Source organism: Colius striatus, chromosome 1 (assembly GCF_028858725.1).
Source record: "Colius striatus isolate bColStr4 chromosome 1, bColStr4.1.hap1, whole genome shotgun sequence".
NCBI classification, from domain to species: Eukaryota; Metazoa; Chordata; class Aves; order Coliiformes; family Coliidae; genus Colius; species Colius striatus.
Genome location: NC_084759.1, coordinates 116604182 through 116624351, shown reverse-complemented (window position 1 = coordinate 116624351; position 20170 = coordinate 116604182). Strand labels below are relative to the sequence as shown.

The following is a 20170-nucleotide window of genomic DNA, read 5'->3' as shown; positions in this document are numbered from 1 at the left end:
CCTACACTAAAAATGTTGTAGGAGCTGTAATCACCATGAAAAACTCATTATGCAAACTATTTTGTTAACCAGTGCCAAGTCATAAATACCATCTAGTTAACAAGCTTCACAAGATTTTATTTGGTCTGAAGGGAGTAATTCTTTTTATGAGCAAAAAAATAATTCACAGAGAATTTGGAAAGAATTTAATGAGAGGAAAGAATTTAATAATATTGTCTGATGACTTTCAGGACGAAGTATGTTTTTTTTACAATATAAAATTTTGTAATTTTTAGTTTTCTAACATCATTAGGAACCATGTAACACTAGTAATGTTTGTGCAACTGTGTTCATTTATTCTTCAGCTCCAGAAAATGTTAGGTGTCATTTCATCACTGACATACATCAAATATCAATTTCAACCCAAGTGTGAAGGTTGCAATTCCATTTACTATCATAAAATATGCCCTTACTAAATTCCTGAACAGAATTTCACTCTTATTTCCACAGTTTCAGGGAAGTCTACCTATGCATTGATGATCACCAAATCAATACAAATCCTACGGTTTTAGATAAGATGCAGTAATCACCAGGAAATCAGAATTTGCATTTTCTGGATCCTGTGCTGCGATAGGTTTGAAAACTTGTTATTTTAAAATAAAAAGCAGGAAAACAATTTATTTCAATGTCAGTCTATGCAACTTGGTGATGTAGAATATAGAAGTTAATTTTTCCTCCTTTGCTTAAAACATTCTTGGTTCAAATAAAAAATAATATTCCTCAAAGAGCACATCTTCCCTCAGTTCCCATCTTTCTGAGCTTGCTGAGCTTCACACAGAATGAATTTAATATATGTTAATAATATATGTTTGCTATGGAAATTAGTTACCAGGCTTAGTTCGTGGCTTTTGGGGTCTGGCAGGTCTACGTTTAGGTGCAGAAGGTGTGAGTTTTGCTTCTTTAGGAGCTGAAAGAGATATACTGGATTATAAGATTATCCTTTCCACTGTATCACATAAGAATCCCATTCTTCAAGCCTGAAATGAAGCAATGAATATGGGGAACAATAACAAATGATGAAATCAGATTTGCTAAGAAAGTTTCTCAAAAATATTTCTAAATCTTCACTGTCGTAGCAAAATCCCTGTTTGTTCTTCACTGTAGAAGCCAGTAAGTAAATCTAAAATATGTAATTGTAGCTTCCACTGACACTAAATGTCCCTTTCATTAACTTAGCAAATTCATTTTTACAAGACACCTAAGAGGTAAAGTAGTAATGTTGTTTATCCATTGAACTCCAGGTTGATTTTACATTATCAAAAGACTTCGTCTTTTCAACATTTTAAAGAAATTACTGATAGGGAGCTGGGAAAATATGGAATCTATTAAAAAAAAAAAAAAGAAATTGCTTTGTAATTGTATTCACTAAATCCTGATAATAAAACATAAGTAGCATCAACTAAATGGTAAAAATTGAGAGCAACCAGTCCTAGAAATATTTTTTACTCTAAACGTGCATTGGCTTAAACAGTAATTATCTAAATATCTGACATCAGATAAAGTTTAAGGCGAGTTCCAGATAGTATAGTCAGTAATCTTGTTCATTTTAATAACGCAGTGCTCAGAGAGTGCTTTCCAAAGAAAAAATTACATAGCAACAGATACAGTGGAAAAATATATGACACTTATAGAAAAAAATTCCTAAAAGAACAGTAGAATTAACACATCCACATAGTGCTGCAGAAATCCTTGACTTACAGTTCCAGGATTAATGTCCACAATACTAACCTTGCACTTGTCCTTTCAAAATTATTTCAAATGAGTTTCTGATGATTTTAAGAGCATCAAGTGTGATGGTATAGAAAAATTCCCAACAAAGTGGAAGGCAATTCTGATTCCCAAGATTTTACTGTAATACAGAACTAGTAAAACCATATGAAAAAATCCTCAAGTTTCTTTTTCTCTTAAGTCTGGAAAAACATATTTCTGAATGCTTATTACCTAACATTTTTCCTCTCTGAGAAATGGATTAAATATAGTTAAAGCTATGAGATAAAGTAAGATATTACAAACTGTGGACTAGGCTGCAGAGAAGAGTGACCCAACAGCTAGAGAAACATGTTTTACCTAGTGTTGTTTTTGGTTGTTCAACAGTCTGAGAAGTTTTAGGCTGTGATGGTTTAGGAGCTAGAAAAGAAAAATTCATGTGTAATCAAACAGATCAGTAAATTTGTTTGGTTTAAAATAGTCTAGATAAGCATGCAACTAAATCCTACTCTTACGCATAACACCCTATACTCCTTTTACTTCTGTTTCCTACAAAACTACACATTACATGCTCATGGCTATGTGTGAGAATCTGCTTCTAAGGCTCTTTCTCTATATTTTTGCTCTCAGGACTTTTTTAATCCATTGTTTGATTCAATCAACAAATACATCTCTTTTACAGAGAGTAGTGAAAAAGAACAGATGAAGGCTTGACTGAAGACTGCAGCCCATAACAAGTATCAGAGAATCTATACCAAAGAAGAAACTTCTATATGCCAAAATCTTGCCAAAAATCTTAAATCACCCTTCAGTCAATTTATGTATAAGACATCAAAGATAACTCTTGCTTTTTACTGATCATAAGATGTGAAAAGGAGACACTTTAGAGCTCTAGTAACGCACATCATAATATTTATTGGTCCAGCACCTGAATCACTAGGAAAACAGGAAAAAGGAAAACAGACAGATCACAATGATAATATTCCCATGGTCAAAGAGTGAATCTCATATGAACACTAAAACTTTTTCTGCTTTGAGAAACTCTCCTATTTCCACTAAAATGGCAGTCCTTTGCATTGAGTTCACTCCAGTAGTACTTACTGGTAGCATGAGTAGTACTTTACTATCAATCAGCAAACTATTGTGACTAATAAAGTCACAATGCTACAGTAGGTCTGTGAAAGTGGGAGGTAGGGACTGGTAAAAGAGAGTCTTGAAATAATAACCATATGTATTGTTTATACAAGTGATACAATAAAACTCGCTGTGCTACTCAGCAGTTTTTTTCCCTTCCAGTCCTTTAAAAAGGTTACAAAACTAATTACTTGTTTCTATTTTATCAGTCTACCAAATGAGTAAAACTGATGAGCTTAAATCTCATTCCATTTGTTCTGCAGCACCAAATGACCAATTTTAAAATGATGAGTTGTTCAAGCTGCTTATATATTGCATAGCTCCTGTCCTTTTTAGGAAGGTTTGCTTAGATATTTTTAGTGAACATATGTCTCTGCATATCAAGCTATAAAAATGGCGTGTGCAATTACCAGGTTTCACATGCTGTACTTCTGGGGTAGCAGGTGGTTTCAGTTTAGAAGGAATAAGTGGTATTTCTTTCGGAGCTGAAAGAAAGAGCTAGTTTGCAATCAAGAATTGTTTAACGAGGGTTTCCCACAAGAAGCAGCCCATGTCACAAGTTTATATTGAAGGAAAACCAACTTATAGTATGGAATGTCAAAGCCATCTGATGAAATTAGAGTTTAAAGCTTGTAATGGAAAGGATAATGAAATGCTGTGCCTTCATAAGAAACAGATTCTCTGTCTCCAAAACAATTAAAATTTTCACTATGAAAGCTCTGTGTATCAGAGGCAAAGACAACACATGCGTGTGGATGAGAGTGAAAGAGACAGAATACTCTAGTAAATGGATGACAGCTTTTCATGCAAGAGTCAAGTTTTACTTCTCTGAGGGCAGTAAAACCATCCTGAACTATGTTATCATACAGATATATATATAGAAAAAAATCAGTGTAACGACAATGGAAGTACAAGATGCTATAACCAGGAAAAAAGAGTAATGATTATGCATGTGGAATGATACGGTGGAAGAAATGCATTCATATGTGGTGCAGTGCTCAAAACAAACAGACTTTTTCACTGGGTGAAAACAACATTACCTAATGTTACCCTTGGCCATTGAAAAGGTCGATAAATTTTAGGTGTGAAAGATTCCAGAATGGATTCACTTGTTGCTGTTGGAAGAAATGATGACACTCATAAGAGATTAAAGAGCTAATAGAAGAAATTCTTCCTTTGTAAGCAAAAACAAATTTGTTTTTACAAGAACAACAAATATTTCACTAATGCTTGGACACTTATGAGTTATTATATATTGGAGAGAAATTCAGTGTTTTGAACTGCAAACAGCTTTGCTGTCTATAAATCATTGCACGTTATGTGTAGAAATTCTGGATGTTAATTTCCTCCTGCCTTCATTGCAACTGGTCTGTATCTTAACCACTGCCAAGTAAGATTTTAAGTTGAGCTTTTGAACATTTTGAGTTTTGGTCCATTACTTAAGGAAGATGGTATGGTGTAAATTGTACTAATTTAATGAAGAACACATGTTGAACAACCAATTAGTCAAACATGAAAAACACATAGAATTTGGAGTAGAAAGCTGATAATTGATCCACCTATGGCTTCAGTCCAAAAGTACCAAGTGTCTGTGCCATTAAGGGTGCAGCAGAATGCAGTCTAAAGCACACATCACCATATTTTTGTCAGCACTACTGGACAATACATACTGTTTTCTCAATTATCTATGTGGCATATTTTTCAAAATACTGAAGGACAACTATGTGACTATGAGTTTCCATTGTATTTTAAGTGTCAGAAAAACATTGATTTCAATCATGAACAACAAAATAAATTCAAAATTCAGGTGCTAGATCCTAATCCAAATGTGCACTGAAAGTAAAGATTACCAGTGTACTCATTTCAGTGAGGTTTTCAGAGTGTGGACTGAGCTACAGAATTAAGATCTAGTTAGAGATTATTGTACCTGGTCCAGTATCTGTTATTTCAGGTTTACTATGTGTCACAGGGCTTGAAAGAACAGGCTCAATATCATAGAAAGCTATAAAAAAAAAAAAAGTCACAGTATCTATGATGATTAATTTTATACATAGCTTTTGTTTGTTTGTTTTATAAGAACAAATAAAAATGATACAGCTTATAACACACCTAATTTACAAAGTAGAAGTCCACTTAAAATAAGTGTGCCTTGACAATAGAGCAGTATTGGTTTAGAGTGAGAGCTGAAGCTAGCAGTTAAAATGACAACTGAAATGAAAGTATCAGCCAATGAAAGCTAATGTTACTTTAGATCGCATGCTCCATGTAGTTTAAAACGACCCAGAAAATAAAAAAGATAAAAGAATTTTTGAAATCATAGTTACAAGCAAAAAGCAGGCCCAAAAAGGGAGGAAAAAAACCCCTAAAAAATATTGCAAATATGTTTCTTAAAAAAGACAGTCTTAATTCTTTTTAGTGCCTTGTTTTCTTTCGAGATTTTGTTAGTGTATTTTAAAGTTGTATAATCTGTGTACACATACATAAAATGTATAAAAAAGGATGAAGTAAAGTTAAAAAATGGCTGAACAGTGAGAAATAGAAAGAAGCTTATGCTGACATATATGGTATAGAGTACTTAAATGCATGTATCCGTCTGTGAGTATAATTAATATTGAAAGAAAAATCAAGTACTTTTAAGACTTAGGCAAGTTCTTATTATTATTATTAGTACAAGTTTCCTTCATTTAAGTATATCTCAAAATAGCTTTTTGAGAGACAAATGAAGATCAGAGGCACTATCAGGTGAGTTTCTCAGCAGCAAGCACTGCACCTTGGCTCATGTGAACCGAAGCAGAAGACATGTATGGCAGATGATCAAAGCTATTTAAGATGAACAGGATTTCCAAGATTGTTATCAAAACACCAAAAGAAGTTTAATTGAAAAGCTAATGCATTACTATTACCCATAGTTGTTGTTAGCACGTGAGGTATTCTGGAAAGTGGAGACATAGATTTTTCCAGGTCAGCTGGACTTGTAACTGCAGAAAAATGTAAATAATCTTGAGTGATGGAAATAATCCTGAGTGATAGATTCATATTCATTCAGAAATTGGAGATGAGGGTTGATCAGACCAATTAAGATTGCTTTACATTGCTTTGCAAGATGCCAATACCATTATAATAGAGCTTCACAACATTTCCAGCATGAAAGAAAAGGAACAAAATCTCAAAGTTTTGAAAAAGTCACATACCCCTAACAGACACAACCTGACAGAAACTGCAGTCCTCCTAAAAGTAAACTTATCAAGAGGAGTCAATTGATCTGTGCACATATAACATAAAAAACCCTGTGATTTTAACTTATCTGCAACTGCAGAGACTTATGTACTTGGAATATATGTTAATATGAATTTCCTCAACCAGATATTTCCATTGCTGATATTTTGCTTGTTTCAGTTTAACAAATGACAGTATTTTGAAGTATAGAGTTTAATACCGTACACATCATGTAATGTGTAGTTTAAATTAAACCCTGATATTTTTTGCAATTGACATAATGTTAACAAAACTTTTGTGCTATACAGAAAAGCCAGAAGATGAAGCAGAAAATTCAAAACAATATTGTTAAAGTATTGACTGCCAGGTTTAGGATCATTTTCTTTCTCATCTCTTACACATTCACATATTTGCTATGAATACATAAACTATGATTCTAGTAAGAAAAGTTCAAATATAATGTGAGAAAAATACTTAGTAATTCCAAAAACTAAAAAAAAAATAGCCAAAACCCAAACTAACTTATGATACAACTAATGAAAAAATTCTTCATGGTGAATTGTTTCAATCAAGAATATAGCTTCATAACTAATAATGACTCCATCTAGCTAGTACTCCTTATATGACAAATTTAAACCATGCAAAACAACATGACTCCTGTGCATTTTTATTTTTGTTTGATCTTACACCACAGAATATCATCTTGTACTTGAAGTGCCTAAAAACAAAACACCACAGATAAAATTTCCCTTCAGACAACACCAAGCAACCGGAGATAACAGCCTATAACTGTGATATCCTTGACAATGACCTGAATCCTAAGTTATGGAGGTATCATAAAAACAATTTACCAGTCTCTATTTTTGATATTTCGGCAGATGTAGATATTTGGGATGGGAAAGTGATATGATGTGAGTCCAGAGAAGCTGGAAAACAAAACAAGACAAAACATTCTTTTTGGCATCATCTGTACCTACACTGAACAGGTTTCTATTCACTGCTAAGGAACTAGAGACTTCAGACTGGAAAAAAATCTCAAATGCACACAATAGGTTTTAGAATGTGAATGTGTGAAGATGCGCTGGTGATGTGAATGATGAAGAAGCTGTTGCAAGAAATACGAAGAAATATTCAAAAGTATCAGACAATGTGATGGAAAAATAAAAAAAAAGGGCACAAAAATGAACTAAAAAAAAGAGGTGACAAGCAAAAAAAAGACTTGCGTATGTTGTGCATGACAAAATATGATGTAGAAAAACTCACTTTGAAAACACTAGCTAAAATAGAGGTAACAGAGAAGATATAGAACATTTATGAGATGCAAAAAGAATTATCTTGTAAAAGAAAAGGAAAAAGGATCCTAAAAGGATTAATACAGATGAGAATTACAGTATAACTGGAAAAGAATCCCAAGTACACAACAGATATCTGACACATATCTAGTCCACACATCTAGTGTGCAAAAGCATACTTCAGAATCAGTTTCTAGCACTTAGACTGAGACAAGAAACACAGTCAACACATCTTAGAACTTTCAATTCAACAACACTTCAAAAGGAACAATACATTAATATGGTTCATTATACTTTTAACTTGCACTTAACTTCAGGCCTGTAGGCTTACCAACCAGCTCATGTACTGCTTTGTAAACTCATGGGCCAAAAAATACTGCCAGGCCACAAGCATGGTCTGGTATAGCTTTCTCCATGAGAATCCCCATCCATTGTCACCAAGTGACATATCCAATGCTTTCAGTAAATATGGCTTTTTGTGTGCTGCTGTTTCACCACTAGTGCTTCATGCCAACATAGGCACAAGAGAAATAACAGTTCAGCTAAAAGAACAATTCCTGTCCTGCATAGTTACCAAGTCTGCAAGAAGTATCATTACCCAATTAGATCAGCAGCACAGCCAGGCATCAAAGGCTGACACTGTTTTGAACCTTGAAGCATACTGTCATTCACCAAAAGCTGGAAAGAGGCATAATTCTTAAAAAACAAACGTGGTCTCAAAAGCAGTAACAGAGCAGAGCACTCCCAATCCAGGTGACAGCAATGTAAAGGTGTGGTTGAAAACTTTCTGCTTTGAAAGCCAGTGGTGAAGCAACCAGTAACTGCACCCTTGGATGAGAGAGCACTGGTGGGAAGCAGAATTGCAGTGCTATCTTCTTGTGACAGCCCAGTTCAGCCCAGAAGGTATTTGCTTCCTAAGAATGTTGCCCTTTTTGAATGTGTCAGAGTGAGCAAGACCTGATACCAAAACAGAGACAAGCAGGAGAAAGGCAACAGAGGGCAAGGAGGCAAGGTGTGCTATGTATTCTCTACGTAAGTTGTCATTCTGTCCCAACACAAAATGCTATCAGCAATGGAAAAAGCATGAGATCAAACAACAGAATCGCAGCACAAGAGTGGCGAGTGCTTTGACAAGTCAAGCTTCACCCACAAGTCTACATAGTCTCCATGGAAGGTGACAAAGAGGCCAGGTGGTTTGTGGTGGGAAGCATGATGAGGAGTGAAAGAGCACGACAAAAATGCAAAAAGGTGAGGTTTTGCTAGTTACCCATCATGGTTTGCTGGGTTGTCAAGGAGGAGGGAGTTGTAGTCTTCAGCTTTGTTCTTCGAGTAGCTAAGATCAAACACAAAAACCACCTTCAGGTCCTCAGACAGGCTGTGGTCACATGGACGATATCAAGATAGAACTATAAACAGGGAACAGTGGCCCTGCTTGGGACACGCCTACGAGTCACACCAGCTCTTCCCATAGTAGCAGGATGCCACCTTTCAGCTCGCATGAGTAGCCCAAGGGAAACAGAATCTATCCAGAAGTGGAAGCCCAGAAAATGCAGCAGCAAGATTACAAGTGGAACAACTTCTAATAAAGTTCCATAAGGAACCAATCGCTTCATGGACTTGCTGTTCAGAACGTCAAAAGGTCTGAACAGACCTTCTCATCGCTGCAGAGAAAAACATTGCCAAAGTAGTCAAGGGAAGGGAGGGGAATCACTGGCTATTTACCCTTCACAGTCTTGGTGGTTTTCCGTGAAGCAGATGAGGTGGTTTCCAGGGCTGGTCTCTGGCTTGCTACGGTCAGACATGAAAATCATCCTGAGAGATCTACAATTTTGTCACAGAGGTACAAGTAGCACTGCTTCACAACACCCCACAATATCTCTAAATGTGTATTTAGAGCAATACATGCCTTTTCCTAGCAACATTTTGTGACTCAGTGACCAAACCAGCAGGCAACCATCTTGCTATGGTTGCACCTAACACAATATTCTTACGTATTCAGGAGGTAAATGGCTCTCCATCAGCAGAAAGTAATGGCCAAAGGTCTAATTTACCAAAGCACTCCTTGCATTTCTTTGAATGATGCCTAAAAACAGTTGTTGCAGACTGGACCTGAGAGACAAGGGACTCATCTTTGTATTCAGAATTCAATATCTGATTTAACTTTTCCAAAAATCATCCAAATTCTTCACACCGTGTATCAGAAATCTCAGTCCCTGGCACTGATAAAGCACAGTGAATGTATAGAGTAATGTCTGTAAACAGCTGACCAATGCAAGTTTTCTACAGAATTCCAGCATCTCTTTCAACTGCGTACTAGTTGCAGAGTCCATCATCCCAATGTACAGTGAAGAACTAGTAATTTCACTAATGTGTCTTCTCTCATCCTAATTTTTAACAGAGAAAGTGCAAAATTTAACATCAGTGTTAAATCTTGCCTACATGTACTCACTTGGACTGTGTATTTTTGCTACACAGTGAGCTTGACTCCAGACATAAAGGAGATAAGACTACTGGTGACAGTTTTCAAACATGTGCAAAGATGAGGAAGTTGATTGTAAAAAGGAAATGGTGCCTAACACTTTCTCTGGCATTTTTTTTTAATATTCCCAGCTGTTGGAAAACAAAACTTGTATGTTATAGTCTCTTGTAGAGGAAGCGTTTCTGGCAATATTTAGTCACTCAGTAATTAAATCATTAACTGGCATTTTCCCATGCTTAAAACTCATGGGGTATTCTTAAGAATGGCAGCTAAAGCTTTTTCCACCTGTGGAGAAGCTTTTGCATCCTATGCACAGGAGGATCAAATTTGACATATTAGCAGTTAACCATTCCAAGTAACAGGCCTCCATATATTTGTGATCCTTCACAAAAAGAAGGATGACAACCACATAGGACAATCTAAATATTTACAAATGTAAGAAAAAAATAATATTATCATTCCATCATTTCATTCCAAATTTCTCAAATGTTACAGTAGATACAGAGAAAGTCTCTCTCTCCAGCTACAGTTTTACACAGAGCAAGCCAGAATAAACCATTCTTTTAGAAAAGCACTGCTATGTACTTAGACAACAAAAGCTGGAGAGAGGCATCGTTCTTAAAATCCCAACGTGATCTTGAAAGCAGCAACAGAGCAGAGCACTCCTACTTACAGGTGACAATAATGCAATCGAGAAAAGATGACACCAAAACAGAGACAAGCAGGAGAAAGGAAACAGAAGGCAAGGTGTGCTATATATTCTCTAAGTAAGTTGTCTTTCTGTCCCAACACAAAATGCTCATCAGCAATGGAAAAAGCATAAGATCAAACAACAGAATCGTAGCACAAGAGTGGTGAGTGCTTTGACAAGTCAAGCTTCACCCACAAGTCTTCATAGTCTCCATGGAAGGTGACAAAGAGGCCAGGTGGTTTGTGGTGGGAAGCATGATGAGGAGTGAAAGAGCATGACAAAAATGCAAAAAGGTGAGGTTTTGCTAGTTACCCATCATGGTTTGCTGGGTTGTCAAGGAGGAGGGAGTTGTAGTCTTCAGCTTTGTTCTTCGAGTAGCTAAGATCAAACACAAAAACCACCTTCAGGTCCTCAGACAGGCTGTGGTCACATGGACGATATCAAGATAGAACTATAAACTAGGAACAGTGGCCCTGCTTGGGACATGCCTACGAGTCACACCAGCTCTTCCCATAGTAGCAGGATGCTACCTTTCAGCTCGCATGAGTAGCCCAAGGGAAACAGAATCTATCCAGAAGTGGAAGCCCAGAAAATGCAGCAGCAAGATTACAAGTGGAACAACTTCTAATAAAGTTCCATAAGGAACCAATCGCTTCATGGACTTGCTGTTCAGAACGTCAAAAGGTCTGAACAGACCTTCTCATCGCTGCAGAGAAAAGCATTGCCAAAGTAGTCAAGGGAAGGGAGGGGAATCACTGGCTATTTACCCTTCACAGTCTTGGTGGTTTTCCATGAAGCAGATGAGGTGGTTTCCAGGGCTGGTCTCTGGCTTGCTACGGTCAGACATGAAAATCATCCTGAGAGATCTACAATCTTGTCACAGAGGTACAAGTAGCACTGCTTCACAACACCCCACAATATCTCTAAATGTGTATTTAGAGTAATACATTCCCATTTTTTTCAGATTAGTTTCTAAATCAACCAAAAGCATACTTATCAATCAGGACTGAATTTCAGTGCTCAAGTTAAAGAAACAAGAAAAAATAATTGATGGCCGGTAAGAAGTCTATGAGACAACAATATCACATCAACAGCAGGACTAAGAGGAAGTGAAATTATGTTTCTGTCATATTGGAATATTTAATTCTAGAAAGACTTTTCAAAATAAAAACTGCATCTGTCGTCACAGAAGCATTTCATGACAAATTCTTTTTACTAGCTATTACTGAAAATTGTGATTTTTCAAGCAATGAAAAAAAGGTTAGGTTCAAACTTATGAATCATGGCATTAGTTGGGCAATTGTTTTTGCAAGCCAAAATGCATGAAAAAACCTAGATATTGCTCAAAGTGGATGCAAATTACATCAACTGATGGCAGGGGAAAAGAAAAAAAAAAGGAAATATCATATTCACCCTCCATTATTTGTTGGCTTGCTAGAGATAGAGAAGTAGGTTCCATTTTTGATCTCTGAGTAAATAAGATCAAACTAGAAAACTATCTTCAGGCATTACAGAACACTTTTTTGAAAGCTGTGCCAATACAGAGCTTTAAATGAACAAAGTCCATATTCTATTTAGCTTTTTAATATAAATATTTGCATTTTTACAATAGTATTTTATATTCAAATCACGGTGGCCCAGGTGAGTTAATGGAGAATATAAACTGATAATCTCTAAGTGAATTAGGCCTATAGAGCAGAAAGTTACAAAGAGAGAGTAAGATAAACAATTCAGTACCTCTATATTATCTTTAATAGAAATGACTGATTATTTCACTAACATGTTTGACATTGCCACTAACAGGAAAAAAAAAAAGGTTTTTACTAAATTTAGAATAATGCTTGTAATAGATAAATAGTTTCTGAATGATGGAAATTAAAATGGAATCACTGTTTACCCATCACTGTCCTCATGGTTTCCAGTGAAGGAAAAGTAGTGGGCTCAAGGAATGGTCTTGGGAGAACTAAGATTAGATATGGAAACTGTCTTGAGATGTTATGGCAGTCACTATATACTTATGAAGGCAATGCTTTAATCATATCCAAATAAATCAGTATTTAAATTGTGTTTTCTCAGGTATACTCTTCCTACTAATTAAATCATACAACAATTTTTATCTCTCTCCATTAACAATAAAACCCAAACACTTGCTAAACACTGGTCCTAGTAGATAGTAACAGTATTCATGTAATTCCAGAGTTGCTTTTTAACTGTAATAAATGACAGATCCCCAAATCATTTTTCTATCAAAGATTTTCAAAATATAAGTTAAAAACAAATATGTAGCCAGAAATTCAACCTGTAACAAAGATATTGTTAAGTTTTAGAAATGACTTAATAAAGATTTCTGTCAAGAACTTAGCCAACTACTAGAAAAAAACCAACTTATGGCTTCTTAAGAAAAATCTATAAGAATCTCTGATGGAACCCCATATCCTTAATTCACAGGAGCAGTTTTTCATCCTGAAGAGGTATGAAGTACGTCAAACAGACAGAATATCATAAGCATAGTGTTAGACAAGCATGAGGTAAAAGAAAAATCACATTTATTTTCCAGAAGTTAGTGAACAGATATAAAAATTACAACAGTGAGATGCAAAGACCAGGATAACAATTCCTTTACTTGCATAAGAATATATGATTGGAAAAAAAAAAGGATAAGTTAGATCCTGGTAAAAGCATAGAGCAAATTCTTAATACAAGCAGAAGATAGGTCAAACAGTAGCTACCTCAGAAAATGGAATAAAAATTTTTAAGCTGCATCACATTTGCAGAACACATTATCGGGAAAGGGAAGAGCACAAATTTGATAGATCAACAAAGAGAAAATTTCAAATGTGATTTTTTTTTTTCTGAAAGAACTCCATTAGACTCCTCCAACCTAAGAAAATCAAATCCTTCAAATGCATAATAAAAGCCTGTAGACTACATTGACAAGTGAAAGGATTGAAAGAGTTTTAGGAATTTTTCCTTTTCAATGATCTGTTTTGACTAGATGCTTCTCTATGGCTCTGGGCTATTTATTGTCCTCTCCAGCTTCATTTTCTTTGATGAAAATGGAAATAACAATAGCTCCACAGATAAGTTTTCTGAGTTACCTAGCCAACATTTGCACCTTTACTAGTACTGAGCTGAAGAACCGTTAAATGTAGCAGTTAAGATGGCAGATATAAAACATAGCACCTGCTCATTAGTGTGCAGGGGAATACTATAGAACATTTCCAAATAGGAGTCTGCAGTAGAAAAAAAAGTTCAGAGTTCACCAAAAGAAGAAAAAGAGTTCTTGCATTCAGCAGTGACTTTGTCCTATTGAGGAAGAAAAATGTTAAAGAAACTTGATTGATTCCTTTGGATACATGCAGAAGGCTGACAAACCTTTTATTTTCCCCAAATAAACACACATTTCTTTTTTTCTCCTACACATATTCTGGACTACCAAGTCTTGAGCTACTTAAAAAAAATCTGAACTTGAGTTTGCAACTGCCATTATTATCTTTCATCTCTCTGATAAGAACTTTGGCACTACAATACAGTTTAAGATCTTTCTTTCATGAGAAATATACTTCAATATTCTACACAATTGCAGCATTTACAATTGGAACAATTTTTTAACTGTTTCAAAACCAACAAGCAGACATGAGTATTCAACAGAAAATCAATTTACAAGGAGAATTCCCTACAATCATCATGGACTCCCCAACACTGTAACTGACCAATACCAATAAGCACAAGACTTCGGTATAGTAGACAAAGTAAACATAAAATAAAAAGCAGTTTAACTTCAAGCAATACGGTAATTATCTGTATCAGGATACTCTGCATATAATGGAGAAGTCCAAGTACAATCACCAGCTTCATAGTATTTAACAGGCATAGAATTGTTTAGGACTATATACTATAAAAATCCGTTACATTAAGTAATGTGTAACTGGTCAGTGCCAAAAGTGAAGTAAAATTTTTTTTAAAAAAATCATAATACAGCACTGTAAACCTCAGTTTATGCTCAGTTTTTATCTTGCAGTTGTTCTTATCCCCAGACTAAGGAGAATTAAACCAATATTTCACCAAAAGCACACTGAGATCTCTTCTGATAATTCTTCATTGTCAAGAACACTCAGTTTGCAAGAAACATCATTATTACCAGATTGGACTGATGATATTTCTGGGACTCCAGATGCTTTAGACTTGAATTGTGAAACTATCTGTGTTTTATTAAGAGCTGAAAAGAAAATCTGGATTTATAATACTGAGGAATTTTACTGTTGCTTGGATAGCACAACACACTACTCAGCACAAGTTGTGCTGTTCAAGATGATGTAACTGCAAACACAAGCAAGATTCAAAATGCTTAAAAGTACTCTCTCTATTATGTGAATAAAGAGAAAGCCCTGTATCCCAATATGGTAAGAACAGGATCCAACATCTCATGCTAGACAGAACTCTTATAAAACTTCTTTTACACTTTCTAAAGTTTAAAATTACACCAACAGAAAAATGGAATTGTTACAAGTTGCTGTAAAAGACTATTCCTTTAGTACTTTGTACCAAAAATTATTTCTAGTTGCTGATCAAGAAGCAATTGACACAAAACTGTTCTTTAACATGCTTCCCATTTTGGACTTATAAGCAAATATGCCTGAAGGTATTTACAGCAGAAAAGCCAGTGGCAATATGATGAAAACTAAAATGGAATCCTACATTGCTTACTCATCACTGTTTGTCTGATTTCTAAAATGAACGAGATAAAGACAGGAGGATTAGTTGCTATGTAGTTAAATCATAGAATCATGGAATGGTAGGGGTTGGAAGGGACCTTTAGAGATCATCTAGTCCAATTCCCCTGCAGAAGCAGGTCCATGAAAGTCATCTTGAAATAGGCAGTCTCTGCGTGAGTGTTAATACTCTGGTTTTAAAAGAAAAAAAATAATGTCGATTGAAAGTATTGTTCACTACCTGAATTGCCATATTAGTTTTTTGTGTTGTATAGCTTTGTAGACCATAATATATACGAAGTCGTTAATCAGTCTTCAAGAAATGAGGAAGAGTTCAAAGAGGCTTGAAGAACATTGGCAAGTATTTGCTAAAAAACAACTAATAAACAAGTGCCCATTAAGCAATAGGTTTTAAAAAGAGATCATTGAGATCCCCTCCAAAGAAAATAACACGTAAGCCAGTATTTCACTGCAGTACTCATTGCATGGCTGGACTTCCCCACCTTCCATTACTTGAAAGTTCTCTCTATTCACTCTCTTCTCTCTCCCTTTTCTTCCCTCCCAACATACACCCAAACTAAGAACCGTAAATCCTTAGGTTATTCCAAGAAAGTCCTCTAAATACGAACAACTGTACATGCTAATGGTTCTCATCGCATATCAATCCAATGCTTAGAATATATTAAGTAAGTATTATTTTAATATTTATTCACATTTTAAAATAAAATCTGTGACTTATTTTTACATGGAAATGTTTATGTTGAATTCTAGGCTATATCAGATATGATATCATGTTGGGAAATTGATCCCTCTGGTTCCAAAAGAGTGCAGGATAACTTTCTTCATAGGCAAAGCATGCAGAATAAAAATTTGAACTTGGATGTGCTATTATGTAGAAAAGCATTACTGAAATGTGCTGTTTAGGCATTTGATTGTAAACCATCACTCACTATTGAAGATGCATTTATGATAAAGACTGATTAACTCTTCTGAAAAATAAACGTATAAAACTTTACTCATACCCGTTTCCTGATTTTAAACATATTTAATTGGAATCTGCAAGCTTTGCCTTTGACCTGTGATTATAGATAATTGGACAGCTATTAACAGTTTCCTGTCAAATACCAGTATACGCCACTTTTTACTGCAAGGGAGTTCTGGCAACCACTTAAAATAGACTTTGGATGGAGTTGTTATTATTGGAAGGAAATGAAATATTTCTTCAAGAAAAAGGGACAGTAAAACAAGCAGAACCTTGGGCATTGATAAAATTGCTTTTGTTCAGTGTAGTTTCATAAGTCATTTTAGGTGATTTTCTGAACACAGAAAGCAGAAGAATCCTAAAGAATAAATTTTGACAAGGAGAAATAGGAAAACTATATACTTTAGATTATTATCTATTAATAAATGTAAGTAATTTAAATGTAAGGAAAATACTGTTATTCAATAAGTTTAATTTTACTACAATCTGGCATAACAGGTTTCAAGGGCATTTTAAAGCACCACATCTACCATAGAGGTGCAGCTCAAGATCAATTTGTCGCAAATATTTTCTTTAAAAACCATATTATGCCATTTAGTTTAAAGCAATATAGCAATATATGTGATAAGCATGCTTTTATTTCTGTTAGATTTGTACCTATGCTGTCTCACTTACTGTCAGCAAAATGTCTAACTTAGATAAGTGCTTTAAATAACAATGAAAGGACTTAAAGGTCCATTCTACACTATTTTGAAGCTTACATATTCATTGCTATCAATCCTGTTATTTCTATAAAATTTACTCAACGTTTTCAACCATTAGAATAGTTTAATTCAGAGGTTTAAACAAAACCAGCATTAACTTTTACTCTTACTCACCTGCACCATTACAATTTCAAAAAAGAACGCTAATATATGTAATAAAATATTACAAAATCTATTATCATCAAGCACAATAATACACACTTTAAATATATAAGAAATGTAGACCAAAATTACAAGAGAGTCTTTACTGTTTTAGAGCTTCATATAAAATTTTCTGACTTCATCTTATATTTGAGAGAGCAAATAACTACAGTTATTCTGATTCATGCTGAACTTAACTAACAATATACCAAATATAAGATGAAATCTTAGTGAAAATTTCTATTTAAAACTCCATTTTCAAGTATTACCAGGTACAGCTGGTGGCATTTCTTGGGTACCAGATGTTTCAGATCTTGAATAAACGGGCTGCTTTTCATCAGAAGCTGAAAGAAAATCTGGAGTTAAAATGAGAAGTAACTTAAGAGTATAGGGACAGCAGCTGTTGGGAAGTTCAAGACAGCACTGGTGTGAGATCAAGCAAGATGGCAGCAGCTTTAAAGATCAGCTGTGAAATGATGTGTTACATAAACACTGAAGCTAGTGTGAAATGAAGTAGGGTCAATGCTGCTATGTCATGATAGGTACAAATTTTGTCATTGGCCTAAGTTTTTAATTACCTATTCTTTAAAAGAAAATTACAGCTACTAGAAGAAAATTCAAGGCAAGATGTGCTAGCAGAGTTCTTGTAGACTGTTATTTAGTTAGTGTGGTAATATATTTTTCATCAAAGAGTGTCCAAAGCCACGTTTCTGAATGACTCTTAGAACTTTACACAGCCGATGGAAGTGAAGGCAAGGGATGGAAAAGCTAAAGGAATTATATGCTATTTACCTATCATACTCCCTCTGGTTTCCATGGAGGGGTAAGATATGAATTTCAGGCCTGGTTCCTGCATAGCTAAGATCAAATATAAAATCAGTCTTGAAACAATGAGTAAGATCAGTCTTTAGCTAGGATGACTTTTGGCCCTTTATTAGCAGGTCCAAAAGGACTATATTTATTTTCAATTTCTTATATACATATTTCTAATACTCCATTTTTTATCTTGTGGGGTTGGTTTGAATTTAGGATTTTTTTGCATTTATGATGTTTAATTTTAAGTCTTTTACTTAAAGGCCACCTATCTGCATCTGACTTTAAAGCTGTATCCAATAATAAAAGCTGACAGCAAATCCCTTCTCCCCTACACTTTAGTTTGGATATTCCAGATAGGTCTTTTAAATAAGGATCTCTAAATACCTAATGCTATTTTGATACAGCATGCCTTCACATTAGAAGTAAGGCATAAAATTACAAATCAGGGTGTAATTCAAAATAAAGATATTGTTTTATGCACACAAGTTGGAAATTTTCAAAAATGGAAATAAGCCTGTGGATGACCTCTTTAGACAGACAGGGAGTAAATTAATAGCTCACCACAAGAAGTGCTGTTCTGTGTGCACACAAAATCTCACTGCTACATATGAAAGTTAGAACTTCATAATTTCATTTATAAATACACATGATGTGACACGGGATACACACTGAATCCAGCTAGCCTTCATTTTTAAAAGTCTTGTGGGAATGGCTCACTGCATGTGGTATCAGCCTAAAGAAGGATCACAAAATCAGTGAAACGCAGCACAATTAAGGTTGGAAGAGGCATCCAGTATGTTAGTTCTTAAAAAAACCAACCAAAACAAAATAATCTTAGCCATCTCTGTCCTTAAAACTTACAGAAAAATTATCATTTGTGTGTAATATGAAATTACCAAAATCTCCACCCTGGAACACTCCACTATTCTACATCATGCTAATGTAGCATATATTATCTTCTTTCAATAATAATATTAACCCCAAAGTAAAGAAATGTAAGCTAACAGTACAACTAAAAGTATAAGGACAATTCTTTTGAGAATTCCTAGTGCTAATGAAATTACATTTTCAAGAAACGTCATTACCAGACTCAGTTGATGGCATTTCTGGAATACCAAAAGTTGTGGATCTTGAGGAAATAGTCTGTGTTTCATCAGAAGCTGAAAAGAGGATCTGAGTTTTAAAAACTGCAGTGGCATCAAACCCATTAAATTATCAGAATACTTAGCTGGCAGAAGCTGTTCAAGAAAAGGAAATAACGCTGCAAATAGAAATCAAGGCCTTGGAGTCAGCTAGTGGATGACTGGCAAAATAAAAACCAATATGTTCTCTCCTATAGCACGGAAATAACATGAATTCAGGGTGGTAATTATCATATCTATTACATTTCCAAGACACAGAATTAGTATCCTTTCAAAGAGCTTAAGTAGAGAAGATTCTGAAAAATAACTGAACTTGCATATAGCTGCTTACAACAATATACAAATACGTTCCTCAGTTACTTAGTCTGGGCAGCATACTTTCTACTTGTCCATAAAAGGAAACAGTTGACTTGAAAATACTGCACAAGAAACCTGAGAGAAACATATTGTTTAAAGATGACTTCTGGTCTTACTAGCATCTCAGGCAGTGATAGTAAAATAGAAACTGTAATGCAAGTGTGTGCTATTTACCTATCGCTATACATCTGGTTATAAGAACCAAATGTTGATCAAACCTGATCTCTGGGAAGCTAACAAAACAGTTAACAAAACAACAAAAGTCTTGAGATACTGAGACAGACAGTCTTCACACAGATGACATCAAAATGCTTTCCTGAACAGGATCAAAAATAGTCACACATTTTCCTCAAGGATTGTATTTTCCCTACAACTGCCACAAAGTTACTGTGATATAAACAGGATTATTGTGAAAGACCATCTTTCAGTGGAAAATGGTTTAAAACCGTACCGTATTTCATTAAAATATTGTCATAAAACCATAAAGAACTAATGGAAAAAAAACCCAGATTACATAAGATCACTAAGATCACTGTTTCCATCTGAAAATTATGCAGCTATCATGAAAAAAACGTGATCTATTTCTGTAGGCAGTGGTATATGAAAAACTGCAGAGTAGATACTCTTGATGTTAAGAACACTCCAGACTGGTTAAAGTTGAAGGACAAGTAATAAGAAATCTAAGTAGCCAATTCTTC

General features: G+C 34.9%; 1 protein-coding gene across 1 annotated transcript in view; it reads right to left on the bottom strand.

The window, feature by feature from the left end:
- The window catches only part of ABI3BP (ABI family member 3 binding protein), a 144467-nt gene that overhangs the window by 58590 nt on the left and 65707 nt on the right, over positions 1-20170 (bottom strand). Inside the window, exons 21-34 of the mRNA XM_062004165.1 lie at positions 19059-19133; positions 17950-18015; positions 17427-17501; positions 11326-11391; positions 10871-10936; positions 9111-9176; positions 8656-8721; positions 6948-7022; positions 5784-5858; positions 4808-4882; positions 3921-3995; positions 3291-3365; positions 2107-2166; positions 869-946 (exon numbers count right to left, since the gene is read on the bottom strand). Of these exons, the coding sequence (XP_061860149.1) occupies positions 869-946; positions 2107-2166; positions 3291-3365; positions 3921-3995; positions 4808-4882; positions 5784-5858; positions 6948-7022; positions 8656-8721; positions 9111-9176; positions 10871-10936; positions 11326-11391; positions 17427-17501; positions 17950-18015; positions 19059-19133 (993 nt within the window). The remainder of the gene's footprint in view (positions 1-868; positions 947-2106; positions 2167-3290; positions 3366-3920; positions 3996-4807; positions 4883-5783; positions 5859-6947; positions 7023-8655; positions 8722-9110; positions 9177-10870; positions 10937-11325; positions 11392-17426; positions 17502-17949; positions 18016-19058; positions 19134-20170) is intronic.